This window comes from Ranitomeya variabilis, chromosome 8 (genome assembly GCF_051348905.1).
Source record: "Ranitomeya variabilis isolate aRanVar5 chromosome 8, aRanVar5.hap1, whole genome shotgun sequence".
NCBI lineage: Eukaryota > Metazoa > Chordata > Amphibia > Anura > Dendrobatidae > Ranitomeya > Ranitomeya variabilis.
The window spans coordinates 21,205,905-21,223,308 of record NC_135239.1 but is presented as its reverse complement, the minus strand read 5'-3'; the positions used below and the strand labels follow the sequence as shown (position 1 = coordinate 21,223,308).

The following is a 17,404-nucleotide window of genomic DNA, read 5'->3' as shown; positions in this document are numbered from 1 at the left end:
CTAATACAATGGGTAATAATCACATCGTTCATTTATGTTATTTAGATTTTAACCTCATTTAACATTATTAATAATATTAATAATCATAATAATAATAATTCACGATTCATAATGGATAAGGTGTTATCTGAGCATGCTCGGGTGCTAAGCTTCGGCTCTGGATATCCCTTTTTATTTTTGCATATTTAATACAAGTTAATCATTTTTTTACACTGACCTCGGTATTTTACTAGTGGGGCATTTAGTAATTTATCCGTTTGGCTATTCTCCTGCTCCTATAATTCCCCTTTGTTTCTCGATCAGGAGTGATCGGTGCCGATGTGACCGGATATAACCTGCCATGTGAAAATCAGCCAATCACGTCCCGTCTGGCATTGATCTGCGGAACGTCCTCCTGTCATATGGCGGTCAGTATCCTATAATAATTCCTCTTCACTGTGCAGTGCCGTCCCCATGTCCTCAGCTCACCTCACATAAAACTCGACTGCGACGTCTCCTGAGTTTATAAAATGTGGTGTTTATGTCTGACGGGTCTGAAAATAAATGGGGCGAGAAGCCCCGGTGTTCTGAATCGCTGTCTTCTATTCATCATTCTTATAATATGGGGACAAGAAAGGACACAGACAGCAGACCCCCTCCCCGTATAGTCCCCTATAGGAAATTACACTTAAAGGGCAAGTCCACATACAACTGCATCTATCATCAGCAACAGAAGAAACTTTAAGTTTCCTGCATTACATGGTAAAGACATTGTATACAGAGAATTTACCTAATTACCTTTATTCCTGTTTTCGATTTTTCTCCCATCAGACCCAAAGATGGAGCACTGATATCACATCCTCTTTAGTGTGGAGCTCCTCCTGTGCTCAGTGTCGCCCCCTGCTGAGTTATTCACTGTGTATGATGAGTGGGGGAAGGGAAGTTGTCATTTACCTGAATAGTCTCAGACTTTATAGATATTTTGATCTTATTTTTAGGTCATATTATACATAGTCAATCTACAAATCACTTTATTTAAAAATTATCTTATCTTACTACTTAAAAAAAACCCTCTAGAATGGCAGTCTATGTCCTTCTACGGGAAGTGGTGACTGGTCTATGTCCTTCTACGGGAAGTGGTGACTGGTCTATGTCCTTCTACAGGAAGTGGTGACTGGTCTATGTCCTTCTACAGGAAGTGGTGACTGGTCTATGTCCTTCTACAGGAAGTGGTGACTGGTCTATGTCCTTCTACAGGAAGTGCTGACTGGTCTATGTCCTTCTACAGGAAGTGGTGACTGGTCTATGTCCTTCTACAGGAAGTGGTGACTGGTCTATGTCCTTCTACAGGAAGTGGTGACTGGTCTATGTCCTTCTACAGGAAGTGGTGACTGGTCTATGTCCTTCTACAGGAAGTGCTGACTGGTCTATGTCCTTCTACAGGAAGTGGTGACTGGTCTATGTCCTTCTACAGGAAGTGCTGACTGGTCTATGTCCTTCTACAGGAAGTGGTGACTGGTCTATGTCCTTCTACGGGAAGTGGTGACTGGTCTATGTCCTTCTACAGGAAGTGGTGACTGGTCTATGTCCTTCTACAGGAAGTGGTGACTGGTCTATGTCCTTCTACAGGAAGTGCTGACTGGTCTATGTCCTTCTACAGGAAGTGCTGACTGGTCTATGTCCTTCTACAGGAAGTGGTGACTGGTCTATGTCCTTCTACAGGAAGTGGTGACTGGTCTATGTCCTTCTACAGGAAGTGGTGACTGGTCTATGTCCTTCTACAGGAAGTGGTGACTGGTCTATGTCCTTCTACAGGAAGTGGTGACTGGTCTATGTCCTTCTACAGGAAGTGGTGACTGGTCTATGTCCTTCTACAGGAAGTGGAGGCCGGTCTATGTCCTTCTACAGGAAGTGGAGGCCGGTCTATGTCTGTCTACAAGAACTGGAGGCCGATCTTTGTCACTCTACAGGAAGTGGAGGCTGATCTTTGTCACTCTACAAGAAGTGGAGACCGGTCTATGTCTGTCTACAGGAAGTGGAAGCCAGTCTATGTCCTTCTACAGGAAGTATAGGCCAGTCTATGTCTGTCTACAAGAACTGGAGGCCGATCTTTGTCACTCTACAGGAAGTGGAGGCTGATCTTTGTCACTCTACAAGAAGTGGAGACCGGTCTATGTCTGTCTACAGGAAGTGGAAGCCAGTCTATGTCCTTCTACAGGAAGTATAGGCCAGTCTATGTCTGTCTACAAGAACTGGAGGCCGATCTTTGTCACTCTACAGGAAGTGGAGGCCGGTCTGTGTGTTTCTACATGAAGTGGGGTGGATCTTGATCACTCTACAGGAAGTGGAGGCCGATCTATGTCTGTCTTCAGGAAGTGGAGGCCAATCTTTGTCACTCTACAGGAAGTGGAGGCCGGTCTATGTCTTTCTACAGGGAGTGGAGGTCAATCTTTGTCACTCTACAGGAAGTGGAGAGCAGTCTGTGTGTTTCTACAGGAAGTGGAGGCCGACTTTGTCACTCTACAGGAAGTGGAGGCTGATCCTTGTCACTCTACAGGAAGTGGAGGCCGGTCTGTGTGTTTCTACAGGAGGTGGAGGCCAATCTTTGTCAGTCTACAGGAAATGGAGGACAATCTTTGTCGCTCTACAGGAAGTGGAAGCCGATCTTTGTCACTCTACAGCAGGAAGTGGAGGCTGATCTTTGTCACTCTGCAGGAGGTGGAGGCCGGTCTATGTCACTCTGCAGGAGGTGGAGGTCGGTCTATGTCTTTCTACAGGAAGTGGAGGCCGGTCTATGTCTTTCTACAGGAAGTGGGGTGGATCTTGGTCACTCTACAGGAAGTGGGGTGGATCTTTGTCACTCTACAGGAAGTGGGTTGGATCTTTGTCACTCTATTGGGAGTGAGGGTGGGTCTTTGTCTACAATGCATGCTGGGAGGTAAGAGGAATAAAAGTTACAGTACCTATCGTTCTGGCAGAATGCTGATGAAAAGGACATCTCACTAATCAAGAGTGCATGGCAATTTACAGAGCAGAACCATTCCTGGGTATATTACACTGCTGTGTTCACTATAAGCTCTAACTTGTTATGGGGGATGAGTGCAGTAAGACCATGTATTTTTTCATAACCTATTTAGATAAAGATTCACCATTCTGGAACCGTGTAACACGTCATGTGGTCTCTGCAATGCAATACTTAGCATTTGTCACCGAACTTTCCAAGGATCAGATACAACTGAAGGCGTCCTTACAACACATCCATCCATGTGTCAGCTCACCCTCAGAATCCCTCCTGTCAGCGCTGGCAGCGGAGCCAGGTGTCGATCCTTTCCATCTATCATTACTTGGAGATTAACAACATGTTTTAAATCTCCTGACAAAATCATTACCAGCTCCGTACAGGACGCGGCCTTTGTGTGCCAGTTTCATACCATTATCAACATCTCTGAGCTCCGTCAGTGAATTGATACATGGCTTATGATCAATCCTAAGCATGACTGACACAGAGAGAGGGGAGGCGTAAAATATTAAGGTTCGGACTATGTGTCAAATTTGGCCACACAGCATGAACATCACAAAGTCTCGTTGCAACATCGTAGCATGTTTGTCATTTTGGTTATGTTGCGGCACTTGCTTCCTTTAAGAAACATTCTTGCCATTATCTATAAGTTTCCTGTAGGACCAGACCTTTTCATCCAGACCGTGTCTGCCCCCAGCGTGATAATGGATGCCGCGTCGCTCGCTCATGCGTAGGTGTCTGAGTATCTGCTTATTTTTGTCTTGCCTAAGTTTGGCGCGGAAAAGAAACCAGGATTGTTCTGCAGCAGATTCCCAGACATGACCGAAAGTCACATAACCATGTCCACTCTTACTGCTTTACTAATTGTAATTACCAGCAATACGTGCACCAGGAGCGTCTGCGAGGGATTCACGCTACACCATGTGGAACGTTGCGCCGTGTGCTCACAGCCATCGACCATTTGTACAGGGGAAAGCCTCGACGGATTAATCGCCTCCTGTAACTTATCCTATAGATTTCAGGTCCCGGATCCTGCAGCTGGACCTCCACTGATTGCAGCTAATGAATGGACCCCTGTGTGAGCGGATGGGATTTTCCTCCACTCCAGGTGATGTTTATGGGTATTTGTTTCTGCACAACTCTCTTACATTGCACAGCATTTCATTTGGGTTGTGGTCTGAACTTTGGGCCAATGTAGGACCTTGGTTCTTTTTTTTCTTGCATGAGCCAGTTTCGGACAAGCTTTAGATCTTGGACAGATGGCCTCACATTTAACTCTAGAATACTTTGGTATATAGATGAGTTCATGGTCATCTCAGTGACTGCAAAGTGCCCAGACCCTGGCGCTTGCAAAACAAGGCCTAATCAGCACCCCTCCACCCCAGTACTGGACAGTTTGTGTGATGCGTTCATGCTGGTAGGCTGTGTTTGGTTTTCACCACACGTGGTGCAGGACATTATGGCCATATATCTTCTCTTCGGTCTCATCTATCCAGTAGCGTAGCTACTGGGGGGCAGAGGGTGTGGGCGCCCCAGTGCTCAGAGGGGGCCCACCCGGAGCTACGCTACTGTAACTGTATCGGCGCGCAGGGAGAATCGATCTCTCTGCTCTGCCGCCAGCCGCTATGGGGCCCCTGAGCAGGCAGGGGGGCCGGTGCCAGCAGTGGGCCCCCCGCCTGTCATCGCAAGGTCAGCTGTACCGGCATTTAACCGATACAGCTGACTGCAATGATGAGGGAAGGAGCGCTGCGCTCCTTCCCCCATCATCCCCCTGTCAGCGTCTGACATTGCCGACGCTGACAGCGGGCGCTATGACATCACTGCCAGGCGCCCGCTGTCAGGAGATGAGCGAGCGCTCAGAGCAGCGCAGGAACCAGAAAGAAGAGGGGTGAGTATTTTTTTTTATGGGGTGCTGCCTAATACTACAGGGTCTGCTTATAGGGGGGTCTGCCTAATACTACAGGGTCTGCCTAATACTACAGGGTCTGCCTATAGGGGGTTGATGCCTAATACTGCAGGGTCTGCCTATATGGGGGTCTGCCTAATACTACAGGGTCTGCCTATAGGGGTGCTGCCTTATAATACAGGGTCTGCCTATGGGGTGCTGCCTTATAGTACCAGGTCTGCCTATAGGGGTGCTGTCTTATAGTACTGGGTCTGCCTATAGGGGTGCTGCCTTATAGTACAGGGTCTGCCTATGGGGGTGCTGCCTTATAGTACAGGGTCTGCCTATGGGGTGCTGCATTATACTACAGGGTCTGCCTATGGGGTGCTGCATTATACTACAGGGTCTGCCTATGGGGTGTTGCCTTATAGTACAGGGTCTGCCTATGGGGTGCTGCCTTATGCTACAGGGTCTGCCTATGGGGTGCTGCCTTGTGCTATAGAGTCTGCCTATGGGAGGTGCATTATACAATATAGAGTAGGCCTATGGGGAGTGCATTATACTATATTGAGGACTATCTGGTGCATTATACTATATGAAGGCTATCTAGGGGGCATCATACAGTGTGGAGATTACAGTGAGGGGGTCATCGCACAGTGTGGGGATTACAGTGAAGGGGCCATCATACAGTGTTGCAGCCATCAAACAGTTTGGAGGCTACTAAGGGGTCAGTATACTGTGTGGGTGGTACTATGCAGTGAGGGGGGCATTATACTGTGTATAAGAGAGCATCATACTGTGTATAGGGAAGCTGTACAGGGGGGAGACTCGGGACATTATTAAATGTAAAGTGGGCACTTATTGTTATAGGGGAACTCAGGTTACTGTGACTATTAAAGGTGCACACTCAGGGCATTATTACTTTCTAGGGGGGCAAAATATGAGCAGTGTTTTCTAGGGCACTAGCACCCAACATTACTATATTATAGAGGGGTGCTTTAGAATTTAGAAGGCACAGAGAGCTGCACAGCAGATGCAGTAATAGGGACACATACGGCAGCAGAGGCTCAGTATTGGGGTATCAGCAGGATGAGGAGTTTGTGCAGGTTGGGAATAGATGGTAATGGGGCTGGAATATGAGAAGTGAAAGGTGTCTTTGTTGTATTCTCTGCAGACGAGTCCTGGCTGGAAGAAGATGTCATGTCGGTCTGGGCCAGATGGAAAATACAGGAATAATGAACGATTCTATCATAAAGGCCGTCAGCGGTAAGTCATTATCTGTAACTGTGCAGTGATCTTTTATATGTTCTGTAGGACTGGTATCTATCACTGACCATATGGCGGTAATATCAATATTGGTCTTTATATAGAGATTATTTTCAGTAACAGCGCAGTCATCTGCTGAGGTTTTCTCCACTACTAGGGTGCGTCATCGAGTTGTAATCAAGGTTACCTGGTTAGGTGCCCACTCAGAAGCTTCGCCCCCCCCCCCCCGAACCAAAACCCTAGCTACGCCTCTGCATCTATCCAAAGGACATTGTTCCAGAGGTCTTATATTTTTTTCAGACTTTAGCCATTCTGCCATATTCTCTTTCTCCTGGAAACCTTTCCAAAGAAGCCGTACTTATTCAGTCTTTTGGTAATTGTATTTGCATGAACTTGATCATTTAACATGTTGAAGCCTTTAGAGTATGAGCTGTAGTTCTTGGGTTTTGTTGGCATTTCTCTGAGTATTGCATGCTCTGACTTGGGGTGAATTTGCTGGGATGTTCACTGCTGGGAAGATTGTCAACTGTCTTATTTTTTTACTTATTAACATTCTTTCTTACTGTAGAATGTCTACATATATATGCCTATATAACCGTGCCCAGATTGATGGGCAGCAACAAATGTCTGAAAGCTGCAGACCAGCAACCTATCCAAACTTCTGCTTTTATACAAGTGGCAGGAACATTTAATCACTGAGTTTGGTTTAGTAGCTGACTGCTACTTAACCTCCTAATATCTACGGAAGCATTAAGGGTGTACTTCATTTTTATGGAATGCTTAATAAATAATACCAGGGTGTGATTTGTCATGTGTTGTTGTTTTTCCTGAGGTGTCACATGCTCATATCTGTTAGATGTGGATATACAGTAGATAAATTTTGTTAAAAGCACAGAGGGGCACATAGGAAATGCGAAGCTAGGGCCACACGGGTTACACAGCAGCCTAGATAGAATGCTGCAAAATCAAGACTGGCACTAATTAATTACCTAGAGAAAGCTGGGTGGCACAAATTAAAAGGGAATTTATTTGGCTTGGGCTAGTCACTGAAGTTCTCAGCCAAAATACAGTCTAGCAGTTTACAAGAACGTTACATAGCTCTGATGTATATGGGAATCATTCAATATTTGTCTTCATTTTTCAATGTCCGGGGGAAGGTAGTAGCACATTCAGTGTGAACAGCTGAATATACTAACCACATCGTGACACGCAGAGTAGCATCATATAGAGCATCTGTGTAATATATTTTATCTGTCTACATTCATTAACATCGAAATTGTGACACAGAAAAAAAAGTTGTGGATTTATGGAAATCTCAAGATGGATAGACATCATAATGGTTTGGAAATGATGAAAAAATGGAAATAAAATTGGCAAAACATCTCCATTTATTTAGTATTGAATACGAGTGCCAAGCACAGACATCCCCGCACTTACATCCTTGGCTGCTATCTGTAAAGTTATTAATGGTTGTCTGAGGAAGGTTCTGCCACTTGTACAAATAATCAAGATCCACTGCTGGCAGATCCTGTGTAATCACAGACCAATGAAGTCCTAAGCATGCTTGAAGGGAGACAAGTCTGGAGACAGTGCAGACATGGGAGACAAGTCTGGAGACAGTGCAGACATGGGAAACAAGTCTGGAGGCTGTAAAGACATGGGAGACAAGTCTGAAGGCAGTTCAGCCATGGGAGGCAAGTCTGGAGACAGTGCAGCCATGGGAGGCAAGTCTGGAGACAGTGCAGCCATGGGAGACAAGTCTGGAGACAGTGCAGCCATGGGAGGCAAGTCTGGAGACAGTGCAGCCATGGGAGGCAAGTCTGGAGACAGTGCAGCCATAGGAGACAAGTCTAGAGAAACTGCAGCCATGGGAGCATGTTTAGGCCACACAGGCAGCTCACAGTAGCACGAGCAACATGCAGTCTGGCGCCATTTTGTAAAATGGCTCCTGAGACACTCTGGAGAAATGGCCGCATTCTATTATTGATCCATTCTGTACTGCAAGTGAAATTAGATATCACATACTGAGACGAAGGACTCACATAGAGTCTACACAAACCATCAGACAGCTTTCACATGACATTGGTCTACGACCAGACATTCAGCTACAGGAGACCACATGGCCAACACCATGAAGAATCCTTCATGAAGGAATGTGACAACACTCCTACTCCCGGGATTATGGTGTGGGGTGGTATAATGTACGGTAGCCTTACCCCTCCAGTCTTTACTCCAGATACACTATCCACTCTGTTACATTGATTTGGTGGTGGAACCAGTGGTGTCCCAGGAGCCGCTTGTTAACACTACAACGCCAGGCCGCGTGTTCCTCGTGCAACTGTGAGAATCTTGCATGGCCTAAATGTGCTCCCATGGCTGCAGAATCTCCGGACTTCTCGCAGATCAAGCATCTGGGATGTCTTTGGTCAATGATTATGTAAGGGGTTACAAAAGATGGTATTATTCCCCACACTCGTCCCGGTAAATCGATGATTCCTGTCTTACTGTGTAAATAGTGTTGTATACTGCATACTGTAAGATGTGCATTATGTTGTAGCTTAGGGAGAGTGCAGTTAGTAGTTTAGGCACTAGATGGGGCACAATAGTGTATGTAGTTAACTATAGGAGGAGTCTGCTGTGGGTAAGCCAGGAGCATTTCCTGAATGTAAGCAGAAGAGCCAGGGAGCCCAAGGCGTCCTGTAGGGCTTTAGAGCCCGGGACAGCGCAGTGACTCCGCAACGTTCAAGTTAAGAGTCCAGTTGGTCCAGGGCCGGATAGTGGCTGAAGGTTACACCAGGAACACGATGCAGGGCAGCACCAGGATGTGGCGGCTTACTACGTGGGCAGATGCCCTTATGTCTGGCCCAAAACGGTCAGGGGAATTCCTAAGGTTTGTGAAGCTGCACAAGAGTGATGCTGCAGTACTGAACAGGTCGGTACATCCTGGGGACACCCTGGGAGGAATGAGGGAAGACACAGGGAAAGCGAAGGATGCATACTGTGTAGAATCTTATGACATGGCTGTAACTGAAATGGACCTACTGTGTACTGAAGCAGGTAAATTTTTTATTGTTGAGTTGGACCTGGACTCTGTCTCTTTTTGTATAACAACGCCAGCAGCAGAACTTCAGCTGCCCAGATGGGACCCTGACAGTGCAGAAGGTGTAGCAGAAGGTACGCTGCAAAGGGGACATTGAATGCATGTGGCGGGAGACCAGGGCGTGATTGAGCAGCCTATGTCAGCCACGACTACGGCCCTGGCCCTCCCTCACAATTACACAGGAGCTGCCAGCAGAGGATCCTGATGATTTGTCCAAGTTCATTCAGTGGCAGACTCTTCCTCAGACGAGCATTAATAGCCTCAATGATAGCAGCCGAGGCTGGATGTGTCAGGATTTCTGCACATGGCTCCAGCTCCAGACTGAATAAATCAAGATGTTTTGAAAACGTTGTTTCCATTTTTTCATCATTTGCTGATCAGTAACGCGTCTATCCATCCTGTGATTTCCACAATTCACGACTTTTTCCATTTCTGGTACTGCAATTTCAATGTGAATAATAAATATAGATGTTAATTAAATGTTAAAATGAAACTCTGGTTTTAGAGACTCAGTAAAGGTCAAGTCAACGTCTGCAAATGTAAAGATAACTTTCCAAAATGCAGATGACAAGCAGGTACAGAACAAGGAGGGAATTCTTGAAGATTTTCACTGTAATTCTTCAGAATTTTGACTGCAGCAATGAGGTGTAATACAAACGTCAGAAGTCAGTAAACACATGAGACCAGTAGGGAGGGTGAGGCCATGTAACCTGACCGTGATATATGGACTCTTACCTCGGCTGGGGTCCACCAGGTGCAGCCCAATCAGTTGTTACAGTGAAGGTGCACTGATGAACGGTTCCACCATTATTTTCTTGGACGGGACAACACAGAAATATGACATTAAGTGATGCCAAAGAGGCACAAAGGGGCACAGAGGCAGCAAAAACAAAAACTACACTCGTTGATTTGCACTAAATGAATTGGCTTTTGCAGCCCCCTAATTTAAAGGGCTTGTCTGCCGAACATATACTCTTTTATTGTATCAAGAGGAATGAAGGAACCAACCGGGGTTAACAGCTGATCTTACAGGGCAAACCAGCAATGAACCTCATTAAAGGGGCTTTTCCTCATCTCCAAACTCGATTGTTATTTTTCAGATACATAGACGGCGCAGTGTGAATGGGACCTTTCTTTTGGTCTATTGGGGGTCATTAGTCTTCGGTTAATATTTCCCAGGATCCATAAAACGAAGCTGGAGGGGGGGCGTTCATTAACACTTCTAGTTTACTGTAGCGGCTGGGTTTGTGGTCAGGTCGGTGTTGGACTAATCTTCTAATGGCAGGTAGAGGGGGTTCTGCATCTGCGTTACAGAAGCACCTTTGTGCGACTCCTGGGAAAGGGAAGAGGTTGGCAGCTGAGCTGTGAGAAAAGTTTAACTCTGCGTTTTTTGTGGTTTTGGCAGCCATCCGGAGGAACTGTAATAGCGCAAAGCAGAGAAAAGCAAGACTGGGTTAATATTCATACAGCACCCAAAAAATAGCAAGATACCCCTCAATATAGGTACATATTGACCCCTTTCAGCAAAGGCGTCTTTTTGCATAATCTACCAATGATTTGTTAATCATAGGGTTTCCTGCTAATAAGAAAGATCTTTTGTAGTGGAATCCAGCAGTAAAGGGTCTATTACCCTACAGTGCCTCCACAGGAGAATTAACGTATTACACAGTCCATGTAACGTATAGACATGTTGGGTCCTCCAGAAACAAATGATTGTTTTCCATTTTGTTTTCATTCTTAGTCCTACAAGGTTGGCGTTTTGTCAGCCTCGTCCCAGCTGAGTCTTGGCAGTTTCTGCAGGTTATTGACAGGTGCCCAACAAGCTGGATTTTTAATCTTTCTAATATTAGTCCTGTTTCTTCTGTCTTTTTCAGTCTTGGATGCAGCACCGGACAGATCTTGTTTAGCGTTACTGTGACAAGTTCGGTGTTCACGTTTTGACAGCGGCTGGGAAACACCACGACGGCTGCCAACTCCAGAGCCAGGATGTTAGGTATAGCCTGGAGCCAGAGTGATATGTGCACTCTCCGAATTCATCGGCAGGTGTAGACAGAGCAGGAAACACAAGCTGGCACAGTGTTCTCGTAATGGGATCCTACTTAGGCTTAGTCTTGGACAAGCCCAGAAGGGTATCGATTCTTCCTGGCCTTTGGAGTGATAAGATGAACCATGTGCTTTGCTAGTAAAATGCCGAGAACAAGCCCAGGAACTGAGGACCAGAAATACAAATTCACCCACATTACAAACAAGTAACTAAAAAAAGTCAGATCAGTAAATTATCCCTAAAAAAAAATCCTCGATTGAGCGTGTCAGCTAGAGAAGTCCTCAGTTGGGCACGCTTCCTTATTAAGTGGGCATGTTTGCGTAGGCATGCTCTTTAGATCATAATTTCCTCCCCATTTTCAGGGGTGTAGTTAAAATGTTTGGTAGAAAGTGTGACAAAGACTGGGGTCACACGAGAGATGATTTTCTCATGTGAGAGAATCGCAGCACAGGTGAGAAGATGGAGAACTTAATTTCTCCATCTTCTCCATTGTCTGTATTAACGTAAATCGGACTGCACTCGGATTGTCATCCCTTTAAGTCTAGCTACATTTGGAATTCATAAGTTATGGTAGCTTTGTCCCAGGATACACACAGGGTCGGACTGACCCACCAGAGAACTGGTGGATTCTCTGGTGGGCCCAGGGACTGACATTCTGCTGGCACACAGGCCCAACAGCAGCCCAGGGGCCCCCAGCCAGAGGCATGTAGCCCCAGTAGTTTAAGGCTACGAAGGGTGAAAGTGAAGTATAACATCACCGGACCGTAGTTGTATTAGTTAGGAAAAAACACTCCTGCCCAAGCGTCGGTCAATAAGCCTGGGGTGTAATACCAGACAAAACCCATGAGCAAGAGTGGCGCTGTTCAGCCACATTTAGCCATTTCTTATGTCGATTTTTGGGTGACAATGAAGGTTAATATCCAGCTTTTCCAGACTTCTGAATGGTAAATACTTATATAAGTACAGTAATATACTCATTTAACTATGGTAGTTTGTTTGTCAATGGACAAAGTATTTGTCCCCACGCTTTCCTAGTAGATGATATAGCACAGAATCTGAAGCCAGACGACTCGAGAACTGGATGTAAGACACAATGTTCACTGAGCTTGTGGACGGCTGAAAACCTTGAGATTTACTCCGGGAATCCCAACTGCTAATGATACAGTAACAGCCTGAAATAAATCCCTGGCTGAGGTTCTCGCTCCGGCCTCAGATTGATCCGTTCGGGCCAGAAATGAGTCACATATCATAACTGGAAGAGGTCAGCGCTTGCATTCGGATTTCTGGAAGTTCTTTCTATAGAGCACGTGACGCATCCAAGTGTTTCTGGAGATTTTATTTTATTGCAGATGCCACGTGAATGTCTTGGCAAAAAAATCTACGTCTTGAAAATAAAAACATTGGGGTTTTTTTGGAAGGAGAGGGAGGGGTGTAATGGTTCCCGGGAAGCTGCAGAGAATTACCAGCAAAGGCTTCTGTATGACTTGGCTGCCGTTTTCCCCCAAGGCTACAGTGTTTGGTCTTTGTCTGGTCCAGAGAAGATAATGATTCTTAAAATTGGGAACCTGATTATCTTCCAATTCATCTACTGGTTTAAAGATGTTTTCTTCTCCCTTCACATTCAAAGCTGCACTCACAAATCCACTGGTTTCTTGTTACCAAAACACTTGAAAAACTCTTACAAAAAAAGCTTCGGGAAAATAAATATTCTGCCTAGAACGCCCCAAAGAAGTAGTGTTTTCTCAAATGGTTTCTGCTAGAAAACACATAGGGTCTGATTCATCAAAGCTTTTACATCACAAAAGTGGAGTAATAACTTTAGAAAGTCGCGAAAAAAATCCATGTTGCGCAAAAATGTCATTTTCGCGCTAATTTGGACAAGCTCTGCCAAAATTAACGGAGCTGGAGAGGAGCCAGGGTGTGATGGGGCGAGGCTTAGAATTAATCAAATCTGACGGCGGTTTCCAAGGCAGAAATGATACTCCAGTCCCTGACTGGAGTAGCATTCCTGGTGCAGTGTACGGAGGTGCACGCCACTTACTTGGGGTACTGTGAGCTTGCACTAGGCCAGTCTTGATTACTCTGTCCCATAGTTTTTGATTGCCTTGAAAACATTCTGTGTGCACCGAAGTGCTTTGCACCATACCTGGCAGATGCTGGCTGTGTTACATGGCTGGCATCTGCCTGCTATAGAAGCAATCGGAGCAAAGTTTTAGGTGTTACAATGTAATAAAAAGCTATGAAAACCTCCTATGTACCCAAAAATGGTATTAAAGCACCACTCCAGTGTTTTTTTTCATGGTGCTTTGGATCTAAGGTGCCTGCTCTCGGTCTGATACTTATCTGCCGCCGGTTTCCCCTTCTAGCACCGCTGCTCCCATCAGTCTACAGCGGTTTGTGAGCTGCCGGCTGCTCCAGTGTTTCATGGAGAGCGTCGAGGTCACTTTTCATTACAAGTCTATGAGACCTTCATTCTGACTCCCATAGACTTGCACTGAGAGTTTCTGACTAAACTTTTGACTTCCAGCAAGTCAGAAGTCGAGGTCACAAGAAGGAGGCGCCACGGGACAGGATCAGTGCCGAAAAGGACCAGTGCCGAAAAGGACCAGTGCCAAAAAAGGTGAAGATGCCGGAGGGTGAGTATAAGACCAGGGGCAGAAACCTTATGATAGAAGCACCACTCCAGTGCTGAAAAAATACCCCACTAGAGTGGTGCTTTAATATAAAAAAAAAAAAGCTCACCACACTAAAACCAAACCATCATACAGGACCATCGATGGAAAAAAACAGAAACTTACTGGTTTCAGAAAATGGTGACACAAACCTATTTTATTTTTCTCTTTGCAATTTTCAGATTTTTTTTCACCAGTGAAATTAAAATGATACAAGTTTTGTATTGCCATAATCATATCAACCAGGAGAATGATAAATAAATAAATAATCTTTATTTTTATATAGCGCTAACATATTCCGCAGCTCTTTACAGTTTGCACACATTAGCATCGCTGTCCCCAATGGGGCTCACAATCTAAATTACCTATCAGTATGTCTTTGGAATGATGTTGCTATATCATTTTTACCAATAAAAGCAAAACCCCCCAAAAATAAATGAAAAAATAAAACTGAAAAATAATTAATAATAATGAATAAATAAAAATAATTAAACAAAAAAAAAATAACAGTGATATTTCATAATTTTCTTCAAGTTTTTCAAAGTTTTTTCCAGCAGATTGTTTGGTAAAATTATTTGTGGTATACAAAACTACAGCTTGTCCTATAAAAACAAGCCATTATATGGCTGCGTCGACAGAGAAGTAAAACAAAAAAAAGTTATGGCTCTTGGGAAAAAGGGTTGGAAAAAACAAAAGCTCAAAAACAAAAATTGTCCGCAGTGGGATGGGATTAAAGGCTCATACAGTCGTCTGTTTTTCTCATACATGACAAAAATGGACCAATAGGATCAGACTTTTATCAAGAGTGTGGTCCGAGAGTCACCACTTTTTCCGTTACAAGGAGAAAAAGAAAGTTTCTCCACCTTCTCCTTTCTTACAGTCCATGAAAATCGGATGCAGTCTGATTATGGACCCATATGCTTACTTTGCCGATTTTGTTCTGTACTTTCAGGCATCTGATGGGTGCTTTCAGTCTTGCTGGGGGTTCCGCTGTGAGAGGGGCAGCGAGAGCTGTTTCCTTCACACTTTGCAGCGCTGTTTAAATGACCGCCCCAGGAAATACATCAATTATTAAAATATTGTTAAAATATTGTTAAAATCTGACAATCTTCCACATGCAATATATATTCACTTTATCATTTTTGGGGGAAACCAGGTTTCTGTATACAGTCCCTTTAATATCCCATCATACAGTTTTATCTGTGGGCTTTTCATCTGCTCGTCCTCAGTCTTATAGGTTTTTTGTGGTTTCGCCAGTAATGTAAACTGTTCAGATCTCCAGAACATAATGTAAATCAGCAGCTGTAAAGTTTACTTTTAGGACTCGGCGCGGTTATTAATCTGACAAATAAATAATCCTTTTACATTCAGTGTTTAGAACTGAAGCCGTATCTCTCGTTACATCTAATTGTTCTTCTTGTCAGAGAATTTCCCAAATAGCCAAGCTCAGCAAAAAAAAGATCTCGGAGAAAGTCTCCCTGACCCCAGAGAACCCGCCGCAGCAATGTACATGAAGAGCGCACATGTCCTGTGTGATAGTCCCATAGAAAGTAGGGAACGATCTGCGGGATGTGATCAGCAGTTCCACAAAGTAGGCGAGAGACAAAGACGCAGCGCCGGCCAAATTTAAAGATGGTGCCGCACTGTTGACGGGCGGAGGCAGGACATGTGGCAAGAGATGTGGCATTGCGGCCTCCACTCTCTCGTACCCTGGTCATGAGTTCAGTGTCTGCTACACAGGGGATGAGGGGAACACTTAGTGAGGGGTCCCGACAGCTGTCTTTTCTCCCATTTTTTGTTCTGTTGTTTTTCGAGAGAAAGGAAAAAGAAAATTTTTAGATTTAATTTCTGTCCCTTTTTTTTAAAGTTATTTTCCACTCTTTTTTAAAAGACTAGAATGTCTTTTATTGGGATACATTTTAGTCTTCAGATGGGAATTTAATTAGATTGACATGTTTCTTACAAATAGGTTAATTATTATCAATATTGTTTTATATGCATATTATTTGTCATGATATATATATATATATATATATATATATATATATATATATATATATATATATTTATTTATTTAAAATGACAATGTAGGATGAATCCATCCTCCTCCTCCTCTTCCTCTTTTGTCTCCGCTCCCTCTCTCACACTGGGAAATGGCCATATAAGAAGGATCAAATTGATTTTCTCCATTCACCTGAAGAAGGCTGCAAACAGCCGAAACGCGTTGTGTATATAGTTTTTATCAGTTTGAATAAAATTTTACCTACAAGCAACCTGGAATTTCTGCACCTTGATTTCTCTCGGTGGTAAGACAGCGCCGTTCCCTGGTCCTCCTGTCCGGGAAGAATCTATTTCTATAATGTGTCGTGACGTGCAGAAAGGGGCAGAACGCACCATAGCGGAGGAAAGCAGAGATAGTGAGTGGCTGATAACAGAGAATGAAGGATTGGGGGGTTGGATTTCAGCAGAAGTCTTTGGTGACTGCTTATTTCCCTCCGCCCGGTGAGAACACATACATGTTCCGTCTAAATGTTCATGGTTACACGGGGAGTCGGGAGGAATAGCACTGGGCCAATTAAACCTTTGGCCAGAAGTTTTATAAAGTGTACGGCCAACTCTAGACAATATATAAGAAGACCAGACTGTGAAAATGGTGCCAAGTTTATCAGAATGTCACACACTGTATAAAAAAAGGTCACCAGCAGCACAGAGTGTTTCAGAACAATAGTGTGCTGTGGGGGGGTGGGGGGTGTCATCAGTCTATCCACTCTGCCCATAACGAGGACAGGGCGCTCTGTTACAGGGGCGGTGTAATCAGACTCATGCTCATGTTGGGTTGCCTATTGACTTATTGGGAATAAGACTTTCTCCCAACAGCGCAGAGTATTTCAGGAGAGGATAACTCTGTGTAGTTTTCAATCAGCTGCTCTGTACATATTCAGGTAGGGTCTTTTCATTTGCCCTCCAATTGGGTCAATAGATGCATTGCCAACCCTCCATTTTTTTGTTGGATTGCAGCCTCTTCGTCCCCTTTCCTGTAATTTCTTCCGCAAGAACACAAAGTACCTTGTGATCGGGCATCTGCACCAGAGATTTGGTTCTGCCATTGCATGGTGATATTGCATGGTCCTATGCTCTGCAGGCTCCTGCCTATTATATACAGTATATATATATAATCTAACTGCAGGATAATGTATCCACGTGAGCTATATACTATGCTTTCTAGATAACCAGTTCTTGTTACATTATATCCCTGCTGCTCATCATGGGCGCTCAGACCCTTCATGTGCTGCAGCATCTTTCTACTGATCCTTCCCAGCCATTTACTCTTTTAGGAAAGGCTTTCAAACATAATTGTAAAGAAGTGCCCAATGTAAACTCTTACAGATGGCATTAGCTAAAGTAAACAAGGAATTTATGCCCGGCTGTAAATGAACTG

General features: G+C 44.5%; 1 protein-coding gene across 2 annotated transcripts in view; it reads left to right on the top strand.

Moving 5' to 3' along the window:
- Nucleotides 1-17,404, top strand: part of FGGY (FGGY carbohydrate kinase domain containing) — a 184,919-nt gene that overhangs the window by 94,555 nt on the left and 72,960 nt on the right. For both annotated transcript variants that reach the window (XM_077276886.1, XM_077276887.1), the window contains one exon: nt 304-407. In XM_077276886.1, the coding sequence (XP_077133001.1) occupies nt 304-407 (104 nt within the window). The remainder of the gene's footprint in view (nt 1-303; nt 408-17,404) is intronic.